Genomic DNA, 14,657 nt, shown 5'->3' on the forward strand with positions numbered 1-14,657 from the left:
CACTAATTCAGAAGTCTGGTGACCCTCTACTTGCAGGGTTGCCCTAGAGTTGCAGTCATAAAATAAAGCTGCTTCCCCCTACAAGGGAAAGATGAGCTGTGGTATCTTTGCTTGCCTTCCTCTGCGGGTTAATGTCTCACCCAGCACAGAGAGATCTTGGCTTCATTTGTTCCTTATCTTGGTGCAGTCGAACTAATCCCTTCCATGTTTCTGAGGTGGGGCCCCCATGCAGGATTCGTGTTCAGCCACATCAAATGCTGCGCAGTGGCCAAATGATACAAGTACAGATATATGGCCTTGTCCGTCAGTGCCACCAGTGCTCCCTCTGTTCCGTGTCCTGGTATGAATCCTGACTGAGAGGGCTCCAGGACACTAGTTGGAATTGGAAACAAATCTTTGTGAACTTCCCTATTAGCTTGCTCAGCAAAGAGAGATTAGACAGGAGGCAGTAATTAGCAAAATCAGTTGCCTCAAGAGATGGTTCCTTAAATACATCCATTCTGTGCATCCGATGAAGTGGGCTGTAGCCCACGAAAGCTTATGCTCTAATAAATTTGTTAGTCTCTAAGGTGCCACAAGTCCTCCTTTTCTTTTTTTGGAATTAAGTAGTGTTTAGTGGTGGGACAGGCTCCAGCCAGGTCAACAAAGTTCTGAAAATAGGAGTCATTTCTGAGCAGGAGCTGAACATGGTTTGACAATGGTCAGGAGTGGCTTCTCTCACCTCTGAAATATTCAATATAGGTGACTTTTTCTCCTGGAGGCAGACCTCACCACAGTGATCCATGCCTAATGGATGATGCTTAATTAAGATTATTGTAATGTGCTTTATTTACAGCTGCCTTTGGAAACAGGTCACACACTGCAACTAGGGCAGACTGCTCCTGTGTAACTGCTCAGTGATTGTTTTTGCGCCCAAGGGCAGATGAGAACCTACCTTCACTGTCTGCCTCCTATCCAACAAGCATAGCTGCCAAGATTGTGCAGCTCCTCATGTGAGATGAGAGCCAATGAGCCCCATCATGGACATTACTGGCTGTCTCATGGTATAATCTCAAGAAGATGAGAGAGGGGGCCCCCCATCTCAAGGGCTCATAGCTCTGCAGTCTTGCTAACTCCTGTGATTTTATCACAAGTCTTGCAATATTTAGTGGGTCTTCTTTGGTGTGTGTTTTTGTAAGCCCCAGTTCCAGGAGTCATGAGATTATTTCATTTTTGAGAAATGTTCAGTTTCTAACCATCATGGTTGTAGAGTAAAGCTGGAAAAAGTGACTCCCAAAGGCTCAAAAACCAGAAAGGAAATACAAAGAATCCAATTTATTTATTTTAAATCTCATCATTTTCAAGCCAATTTCATGATTTTGGGGCACTGACTCATGATTGTTGAATGCCTGGGGTTGGTGACACTGACTCTAGAATGCTCTCTTCCTCTCAAGAGCACATCTTTGTCATGCTAGGCGAAGCTCAGGATATTTTGTTTTCTTTTTACTTTTACGTTCCTTGGGAGGTTTGGTTTATTTTAATAACACATGATGCCATTTCCAGTTTTAAGTGAGGGGAAGACCTCTAGTGGTAATTAATATGATAGCACTTACATTGCAAGCACATCACATCTTTATTTATATGGCAGTGGCTAAAGTGATGCACCTCCTAAAATGACAGCCCAGACACAGAAATGGGACCAGATTACACTCTTCGACTTTGTGTACACACAGGGTGGGGTGGAGTGGGGTTGGTTAATTTGCACTGAGTTTTTTGGCACACTCACTTGGATGTATTAAATATCATGCAGTAATTGCATACAGGCCGCCTGCTGTTTTCAGGTTCAGTACCGATCAATACTGCTGTCTACGCATCAGGGACTTTGTGCAGAGTAAGCATGCAGCATTCTGGACAGCTATCCCATAGTGCTCTGGTGGAACCCCATTGAAGTCCATGGGACTGTACGGGTGTGAACATAGCTGCCCAAGTCGTGAGGCTCCATGTGAGACATTTCTCTGCCTGTTCAGTTGAGGTGTTCTGTGTGCGGGGGTAGATCCAATCTCTCCTATCCTACAGAGGGGCGGAATGGGGAGAGGAGCCAAGGGTAGCTGGGGAGGGGATAGAGGGAGCCAGGGAGATGGTGGACACCAGAGTGTTGGAAGGAGTCAGGGGCAGCCTGAAGGAGGGAGGTTGTTGTGGGGCGGGGTAACATAGAGCAGGTTGGATGAGGGAATGTGGGGTAGCCTACCTTATTCTGCCCCAGGCTCCTCCAGCCTCTTCCTCTCCTCACCCTGCAGCAAGGACTTGGTCTAGCCATCAGCGCCTTCGTCTCCCAGCGGCCCACAGTGCTGTCTTGAAACCAGCAGCAGGGTGTTGAGTGTGGAGGTAAAGCAACAGTTTCTCTACCCTCAGTGACAGCACCATAGCAGTGCCAGGTGGTGGAGGGGGTGAATTTCAGGGGAGCCCTGCTGTTCCTCTGCAGGCTTGCTGTGATTGTGGCTTTGCTGGGTGTATGACATCCTCCAGGCAGGGCTAGGGGAAATGCACTGTGGGACTGCTGAATGTGTGTCATGTCCAGTGCATCATACACATCAGCCGTGTGTAAATTAATGCAAAATGTGGCCCCATAGTATCTAAATCCTTCAGCAATAGTTCCCATAAGTCGGAGCATTTATATGTGGCTGCAGTGATGTATGGGGCTGCTCCAAAGTTCTTTACTTGTCTGTACCCTTTGCCCCATTCCTACCTGCTAACATCTGAAAGCTGTAAAGCTCCAGCAATTTGGAACAGATACAGTGATGATAGTGCTGATGGCTGAGCTCTTATTAGCCCTAGCCAAAAGACCAGGGTCTATTCTCATACTCCTGGATCCTGGCATTCAATATAGTCAGTCACAGGACACAGCTACAGCCATTCCACTTGAGACACGTGGCAGGGGTCAATAGAAATACTCGGAAGTAGTTGAAATCTTTTCTTGAGTGTAGTGATGGGAAATGACACTTCTGCCTTCAGACCTCTCACGTGTGGAGTTCTCAGAGCTCAGGTCTCTCCTTGGTCCTATTCAATATTTATGTGCAGCCACTGGGAGAAAAGATGAAACTTCTTGAGCTCAAGTGTCAACAATAAACTGATAACACATCTCTGCTGTTTGCAGTTTGTGGTAACTAAGGGTAAAAGCAGTGGGGAGTGCTCAGTAGCTCAACTATCTCCCCTCTCCCTGGCTTGAGGGAGCAGTATTTCCCAATAACTGCTTCTTTTCCTAGATGGGTGTGGTGAGAGTTCTCCCTCCTGTTTTAATCTACTTTAGCCATGGATGATAACTCCAGGATGATTCAGTCATCCCAACATGGGGCTGAGATCAGCATACACACATGGAAGAGTTGGCAAAAGCTGAATCCTAGCAAGACAGAAATTATACCTCTGAGCAAAGGGAAATGATTTAGAGAATTGGTCACCATGGTACAGCCCCCGCCAACTGAGGATGCATACTCACAGATAATCGAGACAGTCAGTCGTTCGGAGTTTGTCTGGATTTCTTGCTGGCACTATGCTTGCTTTTAGCAACAGCCACACAAAACATCTACAATCTATGACCAGCTGGGAAATCAGGTCCCAACTTTGCTGGTGATGAACTGACCATGAAAATGGTGTATCACCTCCTATCTGGCAACCCTGAGAAGACTGCAACTGGTGCAGAAGGCAACCACATACCTCATCGGCACCACAGATTACCAAGAGCACCTCACCTCTGTGCTCTGCTGACTCACTACACTGTCCCACCCATAATAAAGAATTAAGTTTAAATATCTCAGTCCTTATTTTCAAAGTGGCCTAGGCCCAGAATACCTAAGAGACTGTCTTGCCCTCTGGGACCGTCACTGTCATTGATGGCTCTATTCCTCAGGAACAATAGGATTGTCTACCTCAGGGTTCAAGCTCATCTGGACACAAGACATGAGGGCCTTCTTTGGGGCTAGTCCCACACTATGGAACTCTCTCTTGTGGGAAATAAGCACCAGCATAAACCTATATACCAGTCCAAATGCAAGGAGTGCTGCTTTGATCTGGCTTAAAAACAACATATAGCGTAGCTTGGCTCTCTCACCAACAGAAGTTAGTCCGGTAAAAGATATTACCTCCCCTGCCTTGCCTCTCTAACATAGTGTAGCATGTTCATTTACTCCACACCCCACATACACACATGCGCACACACACAATTTCCCCCTGGAGGTGAATGAAAAGCAACTGCATTTGATAGACATTAGTCTCCTTATTTAATTTTCTAATTCTGGAAGCCACTCAGATCCCATGGTGATGGCACAGCATAAGAATCTGAATAGACTGGAATAAATAGAGACTGGGGGGGAGAAAAATATTGCCACTGGTTTTACTGTTGTACTATACATTGGGCAGGGGGAGCTCTTTGGAGGGACAAAATAAGATATTTTTCTATCTGATTAGGAACAGTTCCCCTTAAATAGGGGTAGTTCGTTTATATGTCTCTCTCCTTGAGTGTCCTTGTTCTTCCTACAAATTTTGACTAATCCTTTAACACCAGCGGTGGCTCCTGCAATAATTAGGCACAAAAATGCCAACCCAGTATGTGGCTGCAAACAAACTCTGTGACAAAATCCAGCAGTCCCTTGGTGCAGATTATGCCAGAAGATGAAGGGAATGTGAATACTTAAAAGGCAGCATGCAGGTTTCCTGATGTGAATCTCAACCTATTTTGCCTACTTGATATCTGAGGCCAATAATACTAAGGAATTATTTAAGTCTAGGCCTTTTTCAGTGTGGGGCCAGAACACACTTTGATTTTACTTGATGTAATATTTCATATACTTGAGTTCTGCAATGAAATAGTTGTTACAATACAGACAACAAATTGTACAGTATTATAGTGGTTATGAGGGGTTTGAATTAATTATTCTTATTAGAGATGAGCCAGAAACAAACTCCTGCCCATAAACTTGGGGATTATTCAAAATCAGAAGCCTTATCCAAATTTTACAAATGGCTGCTGCCTTTATAAAGAGGCTAGAATATTAAAAGTACCATAATTTGACATTTGAATCTAGATCCAAATTTTGTAGTTTCAGCACATCTTTAATAGGTTTGTCAGTATCTGTAACCCATTTATCCTCATTGTCTCCTTGACAAGAATGACATGTATATTGACATATATCCGGAATGTTTTTATTTCATTGTTTAATATGGATCCTGATTAAAATAATTTAAAAGATTTTTATTTTCAAATTTAAAAAAGAGACCCCTCCTCCACCTTTGGCAATAATTAAACTTAGTCTTCGCAAAGTGGTTGTAACTGGACTAATTTTGCCATTCCTGTTCGTGAAAACACTATAGTTTCTGGATAGCATTTAGATTGTGCTCTCCTTACCGTTATCAATATAATATTTCCACTCAGAAAACACCTGAGAAAAGGAATGGTCACAAAGTTAAATCATGTTAATTATTAGTATTATTTCTTTTGTGACAGCATCTATGAACCCCAGTCATGGACCGGGCCCCCAGTGAGCTAGGTGCTGTACAAACAGAGAACAAGAAAGATGGTTTTTGCCCCAAAGAGGATAAACTTTCCAAATGAACCATTATAATGAATTAAAATATTAAAATGCAAATAATTGTGGAATCTACCACAACTTTACTAAGTTATAGTCAAGCAAACAACATCTACAGACTCATTACCTTCTTTTTGCATTTTAGACAAAGGGCATGGTGAGCAGTCTCAAAGAGCCAAAACACCCAGATAACTTAATTGATGGAGAAGGGTTTGAGGCTTACGTCTCAGTTTGGGCAGTAAGGTTTTAGGTGCTCAGATATCATGATGATGATCATGGGGGGGAGAAAAAGCCTAGATAGAAGTTTCTGGCCTTAGTTACATCGATGCAACATTATTGACTTCAATTGACAGCAACATAATGTTCTGCTCTCCATTTCTTACAAATCAGTTGTTGCTTGAAAAAAAATTACATATATAAAGTGAGAACATATTTAGAATACGTTTTCAATGGGTTTTTTACATTTCCAAAGCATTATAAAGTTTAAAAAGCTGACCACAACAGCCCACAACTAACTGTGATGATGAACCCAAAACCAAGTAATTAAAAAACCTCTACAATATAAAGTAACATAAGCCGTACCTAACACTGTTAAAATAGAAGCACCTTGCCCATGCGTTATCCATTAACCCAAACTTATTCAGACAACAAATAACTTATTTTTAGAGAGACAGCCAAGCTCTCTCTAAATCACACACTCCAAGTAAATATGAAAACAATTTTCGAGTCTTAGCTGCCAATATTAAATCTGACAGTTATGCTTTCATAATATGTGTAACCTTTCTGCCAGGTGGAGCCAGCAGCAACCAGGGCCGGGTTTAATATCTAGGAGTTCCTTTTCAACAATACAACACAGAACTGAGTCAAGCCCCCACCCAGTAACCTGGGAAAATTACACACCACCCTGGGCGCTTCTGAGAGGCAATACTTACCCCCTCTCAAGCACAGAGTCTGTGTAGAAAAGGAACTTTTAATGAAAGGGGAGAAGTCACCCAACATTACTTAGGGAAAATGCCACAAGCAGGATTCAAAAAACAAAACTGTGAGCAGGACACCCACCCCAGCGTGCGTGGGGCAGTGCCTTCCACCTCATGTTCTTGAGTTCTACAACCAAAAGTTCCTTTACAGTGCCCCCCTCTGCTCCCTCACCATACCCCACTCGCTGTGGTTGTCCTTGGTCAGAGAGGACCCAGGGTTCAGAGGCGCATCTGTGTGAGTTCACCTCCCACCCGGGGAAGAAGACACCTGGCTTGCTCCATCATCTGAGCACTTGCTCTGGCCTGGCCGCCCCGCCAGCCGCTGTTCCTCGCTGCCTGGCCGCCCCGCCAGCCGCTCCCGCCAGCCGACTGCTCACCACTTTTGCCCGCTGCTCCTGCCGGCCAACTGCTCACCACTTTTGCCAGCCATTCCCCACCGGCTGCCCGTCAGTCACCTTCTGCTGCCACCTGTCTCTCTGCTGTGACCTCTGTAAGTCAGTCTCTTGGTGATTTTTTTAGCTCTCAGCAGGCAGGGCAGAAACAGTGCCACACCACAAGTGATTTCAGCTCTTGTTGAGTACTTAAAGTAAAAAAAGGCTCCTAATGAAGCCTATTTAGCTCTACCTTTGAATAGCTGGGAGGAACAAGTTAAACCAGACTGGGGACCATTAGGGAGAATCAACACATCCTGTCTGGGACACCTGTCCCCACCCCTTTTAATTTCACAGCAGTCTGGCATTTGAGCCCCAGCCTTAGCGAGTTCCTTTCAACTGAGCGTGACCCTTTAATCAGGACAGGCTCAGCACAGTTCTTCTCCCCTTTACTCATGCAATAAAGATAACAACATTTCACTACCCCTGCATTCGGATTTAAAATTTTTATTAAAGCTAATGTTAAAATTATATAATACACAGGTTAATGAAAGAGTATCTGTACATCTGGGTGTAGTGCTTAGATTACATTAGTGCAAAAGTACAAAATCTGGTTTAAACATCAAAAAGTACATATAGTACATAATCTGCAATAACTCACATTTAGGTGAATAAATTTAACGATACAGTTAAGATATTAGAATCAGATTAGTCGGGTACATTACTCATGAAAAGTTATACAGAGAGTTGGTTGTAGAAAGTAAATATAGGAATGGGTGAGCATTTGGGATAGGTTGTCCCTTAGCAGATATAAACCATCAGAGAAGTATTTCAGTTACTTTCCGATTTCGCTTCTCATCGGCACTCGAGCTCATTTTAGTGTTTTGTAACCCAACACCAGCCAAAGTTGATCACTTTTGAGCAACACAGCTCCTGTCTGCTGGATACCTTCCTAGAGTACGCGTGTTCATATAAATAAAGTTTGCTCCTGAAGTCTTGGCCCCCTCCCAGCTAGCTGTCAGAGGAGAACTCTTCAGACCCTGCTTATATCTGAATTTGGAAAAAACAGACAAGAGAAAGAATTTACCCTGCAAATAAGGGCACATTATACAGACAGACTGTTAGCTTTTGAACCCTTTCAGAAGTTTGAATAGTCCAGAGGATGACAAACTACCATGATGACCCTAAAAAAAAAAAAAAACACCCTTGGCAGTGGCCACTTGCAAGTAATTAATGTTACCATGGTACTTGCAATACAAAGCCACAACAATGTTAATTCCAGCATTGTAATGGTTTTGATGGTGACCACTGTAGAAGAAATACCTGTGAAGAATTAAAAAGGGATTTGGGGAGAAATATGGTCATAGTGCATTGAAGTTGAATAATATAGTCTCCGGAGCTTTTAAAATACAAGGTTTCACCTGCTCCTAATTTTCTCCTTCTTTACAGCGGCCACTGTTTGTTTGACCCAAGAGAGGGAAAGGAAGGGCTGGAACATGTTGATTCAGTGCAATTTAGAGCACAAATAAGAGGAAGTTCATATCCTAGAATATCAGGGTGGGAAGGGCCCTCAGGAGGTCATCTAGTCCAACCCCCTGCTCAAAGCAGGACCAAGCCCCAATTTTCCCCCCCAGATCCCCAAATGGCCCCCTCAAGGATTGAACTCACAACCCTGGGTTTAGCAGGCCAATGCTCAAACCACTGAGCTGTCCCTGTTGAGCAAGAGGGCATTGACCAATATGTGTAAATTTGTGGAAAATCTGGTGCTAGGTGTGAACGTAGATTGGGGGCTCCAAGCAGCCTGGACATCCTTTGAGGCTGCTGACCCATAGAAAATTGGTGATTACCACCGCTTACACTATAGGTATGGAGGTGGCATTTTATTCAGAGGGAGTAGTCTTTGTCATTAGGCAGCCTCCTGAGCCTGCTTCCTTCCAAGGACTAGACTCTTAGAATTTGTCTGACGTAGTTGTTGTACAAGAAGTGATGTCCTAACACACGTGACCAGTCCTTCCCTGACTAGCCAGTAATCAGCCAGCCAAGGAAGAAATTCTAAAGGTGTCATGTGGGCTGCAGAATTGCAACCATTACAGAGCTATCAGCAAGGGAAACGAGAAGTAATCTGCTGTCAGCCAAAGATTCCCAGCTCCTCCCAAATCCACAGTGCCACTGTAAAACAGCAGTCAGGCTTTTACATCGTGGCTGGTGACTTAAGGCAAGAGACCCCCACACCCTCGTTTTCATTCATGAGTGGTGGCATGAGAGATCCACCAACCCTCAGACAAAAAAGGATTTTCATTTAATTAAAAGAAAAATCATAGGAACTTGTCACTTATCCGTGCTAGAACAACACAGGGAGGTTACTCCATCCCTGAGCCTGCTCCCATGGTCTCGACAGCCCCAGAAGCAGATGGGCAGGAACAAAAGGCAGCTGTGGATTTGTTTGGAGGTGGCTGGTTTGTTGCAACAGACTGACCTTGCCTTACAGTAGGATGTCCTGCCAAACAGCTAACATCTGTGTCCTGTGCAGTTTGCAAGGCTATAAATACTTCTGGGGGGAAGAGCCATAAATTGGCCATGCAGTTGGGCTGTTTGGTTCTGTTTGCATTGGCATTTCAGTCACACTTAGGGAAAGACTTCTATTTCTATGAACACACAATTTCACATGTCATTACCCTTAAAAGCACTCTTGAAAATATAACCCTATATGTTTAGCTCTCTTAACCATTCCTTGTAAGTCGTATTTTTCAAGATTTTTAGTATTTTAGCCATTCTTTCCTGACCTCTCCGAATCATCACTATATTTCCTGTAGCAGTGTGCAAACCTTGTGTAGTATGCCATGTACAGGCTCACTTACCTCCTTAATTTTATGTTCTCTTCTATTTGGTTCCTATGCTGTGTCCATTACTGTAGTGTCTTTCTCTGTTAAACTTCTGTTTATATAACATAATATTGACCTCAATCCTGCTGCGTTTATTCATATGAATAGTCCCACTGATTTCAATGGGACTATACAGCTACTTGTATGAGTGAGAACTGCAAGATTGGGCTCAATACTGTGTTTGCTTGGGGTTTGTTTTGTTTGCTTTTGTTCGTGTAGTGTTTTAGGGGATTTCTGGTAAAATATTACACTTCCCTTTCCATTTTCCATCTACTAGACCATCCATATGTCATTTTTTTTTTTGCAGTATTACCAATGTTCTCCTATTCTGTACTTGTGTTTCCTGATTTTTGCTCTGTCTCTAAGACTACTTTGTATTTATAATAATTGAATTTCATTTTTTTCCAACCTACTCATCACTCTCACTTTTCAAGATCTTGTTACATTTTCTCCTCGGAAGCATTTATCCTTCCCCACATCCTGCTTTTTAAAAAATCACTCCCCAATTTGACCATTTATCTACTCTTTCCTCCAGGCCATGAGTCAAAATATTAAATACTGTCTGTGGGATTCTAGCAGATATTTCTCTCTGCTACAGCAGCTGGAACCAGAATCCCCACTAGCCATGGATGCAGCAATGCACTAGTGATGGATCCTCTGTAGGATACCACAAGGCATTGAACCATCAATAATCACACTGAGCTTGTTTTTTTCTAATCAGTTTTGTGCTCACCTTATGGTAGTTCTGCCAGTTCCCATTTCTCCAGTTTTCCTTCAGGAATATTTTGTCACTATGTCTCAGGAAAAAATAGGTGTTTAGATTTGGGCAACAGCCCCAAGCAAAGAATGGTGTTTAACGTGCACCACCCAGGAGTAGCCCCCCCAGAGTCAATATGACTCAGACACACACCTCAGAGTCACTATTGTTGTTGTTGTTGTTTGTTTATTTTATTATTTATTCTATTCTTTTATTTATATTACTGTAGTACCAAAGAGCCCTAGTCACGGACAGAGACCCCATTCTTTCCTGGCTGCCTCCTTGTTATAGAGCAGTGAGAATTTGCCAATGGCCTATATCAAGAGTAAATTATGACCTCCACCCTTCTGCTGGGTCTGTCTATATCAAGAGTAAATTATGACCTCCACCCTTGTGCTGGGTCCGGTGCACTGGCCAGCTGTTAGAGAGATGGACCCCAGGTTTCAATCTCCTATTCTGGGGAGGAATAACTAACTCCTACACCCCCAAACTCCAGGACTTGTAACCCACATAGGGATGTAAGAGAAGTTTGTGCTCCTCCTTATTGCCTTGTGTGAGTGTATAGTGCAATTCATACCTAATCCTTTTATGAAGAAGCCCATTTAGTAATACTTTGCATGCACCAAACTAAGTTGACTTCAGTGGAGCTGTGCCTGCGTATACCAGCATTGAATTTAGCCTGTTGTATATTTAGTTTGCCTATTATATGCATATATGTGTAAATGGTGAAGAAATAGTTTAATGTAAGCAGTAATTCCTGGTGGCAGATGCTTTTGCAGGTTTAAGATATTTTCTAAATCTTTCTGTGGCTGTTTGTCAGCCATTTGGACCATATTCTATTAGGCCTGAAAAATCTGGAAATGTTCAGCTAAAATTTAGAAGTTCACAATCTCCTACAAATATGTTGAACACCCAGTCTCCCATAGTATCTTTATAATAAATATTATATTATGTTTATGTTTATATTGCACATGCAATCACTAGCATTTTATGCTATGATGTTATGAGTCGGGCCCTACCAAATTCACGGCCATGGAAAAACACATCACAGACCGTGAAATCTGGTCTCCCCCCATGAAATCTGGTCTTCTGTGTGCTTTTACCCTATACGATACAGATTTCACGGGGGAGACCAGCGTTTCTCAAATTGGGGTCCTGACCCAAAAGGGAGTTGCAAGGGGGTCACAAGGTTATTTTAGGGGGGTCGCGGTATTGCCATCCCTACTTTTGCGTTGCCTTCAGAGCTGGACAGTCAGAGAGCGGCGGCTGTTGGCCAGGTGTCTAGCTTTGAAGGCAGCACCCCACCAGCAGCAGCGCAGAAGTAAGGGTGGCAATCCCATACCATGCCACCCTTCCTTCTGCACTGCTGCCTTCAGAGCTGGGTGGCCGAGATGGTGACTGCAGATTGAGGGCCCAGTTCTGCAGGCAGCAGCACAGAAGTAAGGGCGGCAATACCACACCGTGCCATCCTTACTTCTGCGCTGCTGCTGGCGGCGGCGCTGCCTTCAGAGCTGGGCTCCCGGCCAGCAGCTGCCGCTCTCCAGCTGCCGGGCTCTGAAGGCAGCGCCGCCGCCAGCAGCAGCACAGAAGTAAGAGTAGCAGCACCGCAACCCCCCCTACAATGACCTTGTGACCACCCCACAACTTCTTTTTGGGTCAGGACCTCTCCAATTACAACACCGTGAAATTTCAGATTTAAATAGCTGAAATCATGAAATTTACGATTTTTAAAATCCTATGACCGTGAAATTGGACTGTTAATTTGGTAGGGCCCTTGTTATGAGTAACAAATGCAGCTGTAGTTTGTGCCAAACATGTGGCATACCGTGTGAACTAGTAAAGCAGCGATTGCTCCCAGAGATCTCAGTGTCGTTGACCTGAATCCTGCATGTTTGTGCTTTTTAAAATTGGCTCAAACTATTGTGCAAAGACAGTTTTATTATGGATTTGCTTTTTAACCTGTGTTGTAAGCATATTATTCCAGGAGAATCTGTTATTGCCATTACTTGCTATTTTCTGTGATTGTGTGCTCTGCAGTAATCTTAAGTAATCTTACAAATTCATTGTTGTGATAAAGTTTCATCCTTGTGCCATTGAGTAATGATGGAACTGTCGAGTGCTTATTGTGTCTGCATCAATTTTTTAGTTCTATGTAGATGTCCTAAAATCGGGGGGGTTATGGGGCTTTCTCTTTGTACATACTGTAATGAGTAAATCTCTTTGTAATGTTCTCTAGTGTGTTTTACTGTTGTACAGTTTCAAACAGCACTACTTTAAAATACATTAGGGAACCTTTGGTGTGCCCCAGCAGGGTCTACACAGACCAATTAATGAGCAACCCGTGAGTGTGCTTTAGAAATCACATCCCCACAGTCTGCATTACTGCTGTGTAGATGAGCCCTTAGATACAAGTAACAATTTCTGTTGTTTTTGGTGGGTTTTTTTGTAAAAACACTGATTTAATTTTTTGTGGGGGAAGGTGGCTGGGTGTTGGTGTTTATCCGTTAAAACCTAAAATCAAAAACCTTAATCATATATTATGTAGAAGTATACATTCTCTATTTTATTATTCTATATTCTGTACAATGAAAATTGTTATATAGATACCAAAGATTTATCACTTTATTTTGATATTTATTAAGTAATTTATTAGAATAAAAATACTCCTAGATCTACATTTGGCATTTTCCCTTTTGATCCTTATTTAGACTCTTCATTCCCAATTACTCCATTCCTTCCTGACTTGCTGTTAGTGGAAGGCTTTAGAACTCAAGTGGTGCTGTCCCTTACAACTATAGAGCAGAGTACAGGCCAAAGAGTGCTGAGAAATTGGACTCCACACCCCACCGCTTCCCAAACATGTATCAACGTCAAAGAAAAATACATCTTTTCCTTAAAAAGATAAGGCTGAGTTGTGTAAGAATCAGATATGAAATGCCTGTCTTCTCTGGATTTGCAGCTTCAAATCCTGACTGGATACACCCAGCCCTTCATCCTTCTGAGGTAGATACATTGAGCTCCCCACAGTTTGCTGCTTGAGGATCTTTTGAATAAGACCATAAAAACTGATGTCTTAACTACTCAGTGTGAACGTTGAAGATTCCATGGCACTGCTTGTAAGGGTGGGAAGTTTGTCCCGGTTGCCTGGCCAAAATTGCTGTCGTCCTCTTCTGGTGTGCAGCGTGCTGAACACTGATTGTCCTCAAGCTGCCACCTTCTGCCCCGGAAGGAGTTATCTTTTAGCAGAGCTGAATTCATATCATTTGTGAAGCCTTTGGAATGATACTTTATTGTATTTGTTTAAGCATCTATGATTAAAGTCCATCTCCACCCAGGGCCAGACCCAAAGCCCCTTGAAGTCGATGGGAATTTTGCAGGGGTCACAAGGTTTGGACTGTTCCCCGGGTGAGGAGAACTAATGTGCAGTTAGAACAATATACATGGTTTCTCATAACGCACGTAAGTAGGAGAAAATAGAAAAGATGGACTAAAAGCTACCTTTCAACTGACTTAAAGTAAACAACATGAACAATAAAAGCCATTAACTTGCATTAGCATTTCACATTCAGCACTTCAGTGCTGCAGCTGGTTCAAAGGAATATCAAGAGGGCAAAAGAGGGTGACAGTGTGAGAGTGGTGGGCGGGGGACCTGCGTCATTCAAAGGTAAAGTGAAACAGTGATGCCATAAATGATGGTGTCTGTCCTCTGATTGTTCTCTGATGTAGCTATTTCTCACAATTCACAGAATCGACGACTGCTTCTGTGCTTCTCGAAAACTGGATGCAGTAGCCACAGAAGCTAAATTCAAGCAGGATCTGGGATTCCGAATGCTGAACTGCGGCCGAACAGATCTAGTTAAACAGGCCATATCTTTGCTGGGGCCAGATGGAATTAACAGCATGAGTGAACAGGTACAAAATTTAACTTTAAAAGCCAGGAGTTGTGACTATTTATTAAAGAAAACAACCTTCCAACACTCTAACTTTATAAACAGATGGCTCTTAACTTAATCCTTTTTCTCTGTTACTTACTGTTACTAAGACTCCATCAGGTGTACATTCAGGCTAAACTTGGGCCCGTAGGAATTATAGATTCTTTTCTTTAGTGTTGA

General features: G+C 43.0%; 1 protein-coding gene across 1 annotated transcript in view; it reads left to right on the plus strand.

Annotated features, from left to right (window-relative positions):
- The window catches only part of ABTB3 (ankyrin repeat and BTB domain containing 3), a 280,098-nt gene that overhangs the window by 215,923 nt on the left and 49,518 nt on the right, over window positions 1-14,657 (plus strand). Inside the window, exon 5 of the mRNA XM_084617381.1 lies at window positions 14,292-14,457. Within this exon, the coding sequence (XP_084473507.1) occupies window positions 14,292-14,457 (166 nt within the window). The remainder of the gene's footprint in view (window positions 1-14,291; window positions 14,458-14,657) is intronic.

This window comes from Lepidochelys olivacea (assembly GCF_965140295.1).
Source record: "Lepidochelys olivacea isolate rLepOli2 genome assembly, chromosome: 1".
NCBI lineage: Eukaryota > Metazoa > Chordata > Testudines > Cheloniidae > Lepidochelys > Lepidochelys olivacea.